Source organism: Anneissia japonica, unplaced genomic scaffold (assembly GCF_011630105.1).
Source record: "Anneissia japonica isolate Jap-2015-1 unplaced genomic scaffold, ASM1163010v1 scaffold156187_len1198_cov144, whole genome shotgun sequence".
Taxonomy (NCBI): domain Eukaryota; kingdom Metazoa; phylum Echinodermata; class Crinoidea; order Comatulida; family Comatulidae; genus Anneissia; species Anneissia japonica.
In genome coordinates, this window is record NW_022710161.1 from 1 (window position 1) to 1,198 (window position 1,198).

Below are 1,198 nucleotides of genomic sequence, written 5' to 3' on the forward strand. Positions count from 1 at the left end.
AAACAAAAAAAAAAAAAAACCACCAGGGTTATAGGCCGGGGAGAGTACAGCAAGGGGACTGGTCAGAAACTTATTTTTGTAATTAACTTGAACATTTTCAAGACTTCAAACAAACGTGAAAAAGCCTGACAAGTTGTTGCCAAAATATTGAAATAATTGAATATTTTAATCACTAATTTGCTTATTTAAGATAGTTTGATAAACAGGGCATGTCACAGACATGCGATTTCTGGTTCATTTACTCTTCATATCGCTTTAATATATAAAGAAAAATGAAACATCTTTTTTTGCCAACTTTTAAGAATATTAGGCCTAACCTTTTCCTTTGTGTACTTCCTTGCTTTTACCTCGCCTGTAAAATGCGACCTACCTTAACTTGCCATCAGCCGCTCGTATCCACCGGTTTAGAGGAAACTGAAATAGATCTTCATCTCCCTTAACAACGGACACCCACTCGGCAAACCAATCATCTTTGACTCGGTCTTTACCCTTATTACAGATATCTATGGCAGCCACGTCGCCAAAGTCACTGCTTATACCTTTGACGTTGAAGATATCTGTCTGTCCACGCTCCAAATCATCGTGTAATCGCGTGTCTAGTTTGATTTTTGGCGATGCATCTCCGTTCTTATTGTAGAGAGTCACGAAAACATTAGCATCAGTTCCTCCGTTTGGTCGATCTCCTGTCTTCGCCATGACGGTATAAGAACTGTCCTTTTTCTTGCTTAGTTCATGTCCCATGTCTAATATTATCGGTTTACAAATTATATAGTAGTAGTAGTATCCAAATACACTGCGCTTTCACGAGTAGAATGTTTTTGCAAGCCTTCTGGTTTTCACTTCCTATAAACTGATCACTACAATCATTGTACCATATAGCTCAATGCTTCAAGAACGTTATTGTACTAAGTACAGGTTTTCCAGTGAAACTTAGTCGAGCGTGAAATATGCAACAGGTTTGTGTCGTCACGGGCTTGCTAAGTTGTAAACGACACATCTACAGTCTAATCCCCAATAATTTGAGTTGAGCTTGATCTTGGTCTTGATTTTTGCAACGGAAATAAAAATCCCATAACAAACATAATGCCGCTTTCATTAATTGGGCTTTTTGGCACCTTACTCTAAGTTATTACTATATACACCACGTTTGTCCTACTATATTCCCTCCCACCCAACACACCTTCTATTTACAGTGGCA

At 38.3% G+C, this 1,198-nt stretch overlaps 1 protein-coding gene across 1 annotated transcript; it reads right to left on the reverse strand.

Moving 5' to 3' along the window:
• Window positions 1-370: 370 nt before the first annotated feature.
• On the reverse strand, window positions 371-741 carry LOC117106968 (arachidonate 5-lipoxygenase-like; the record flags this gene model as incomplete). The annotated part of the gene is made up of 1 exon (XM_033248482.1): window positions 371-741. A coding segment is annotated over exon 1 (371 nt), but the record flags the coding sequence as incomplete, so codon positions are not given.
• Window positions 742-1,198: the final 457 nt, after the last annotated feature.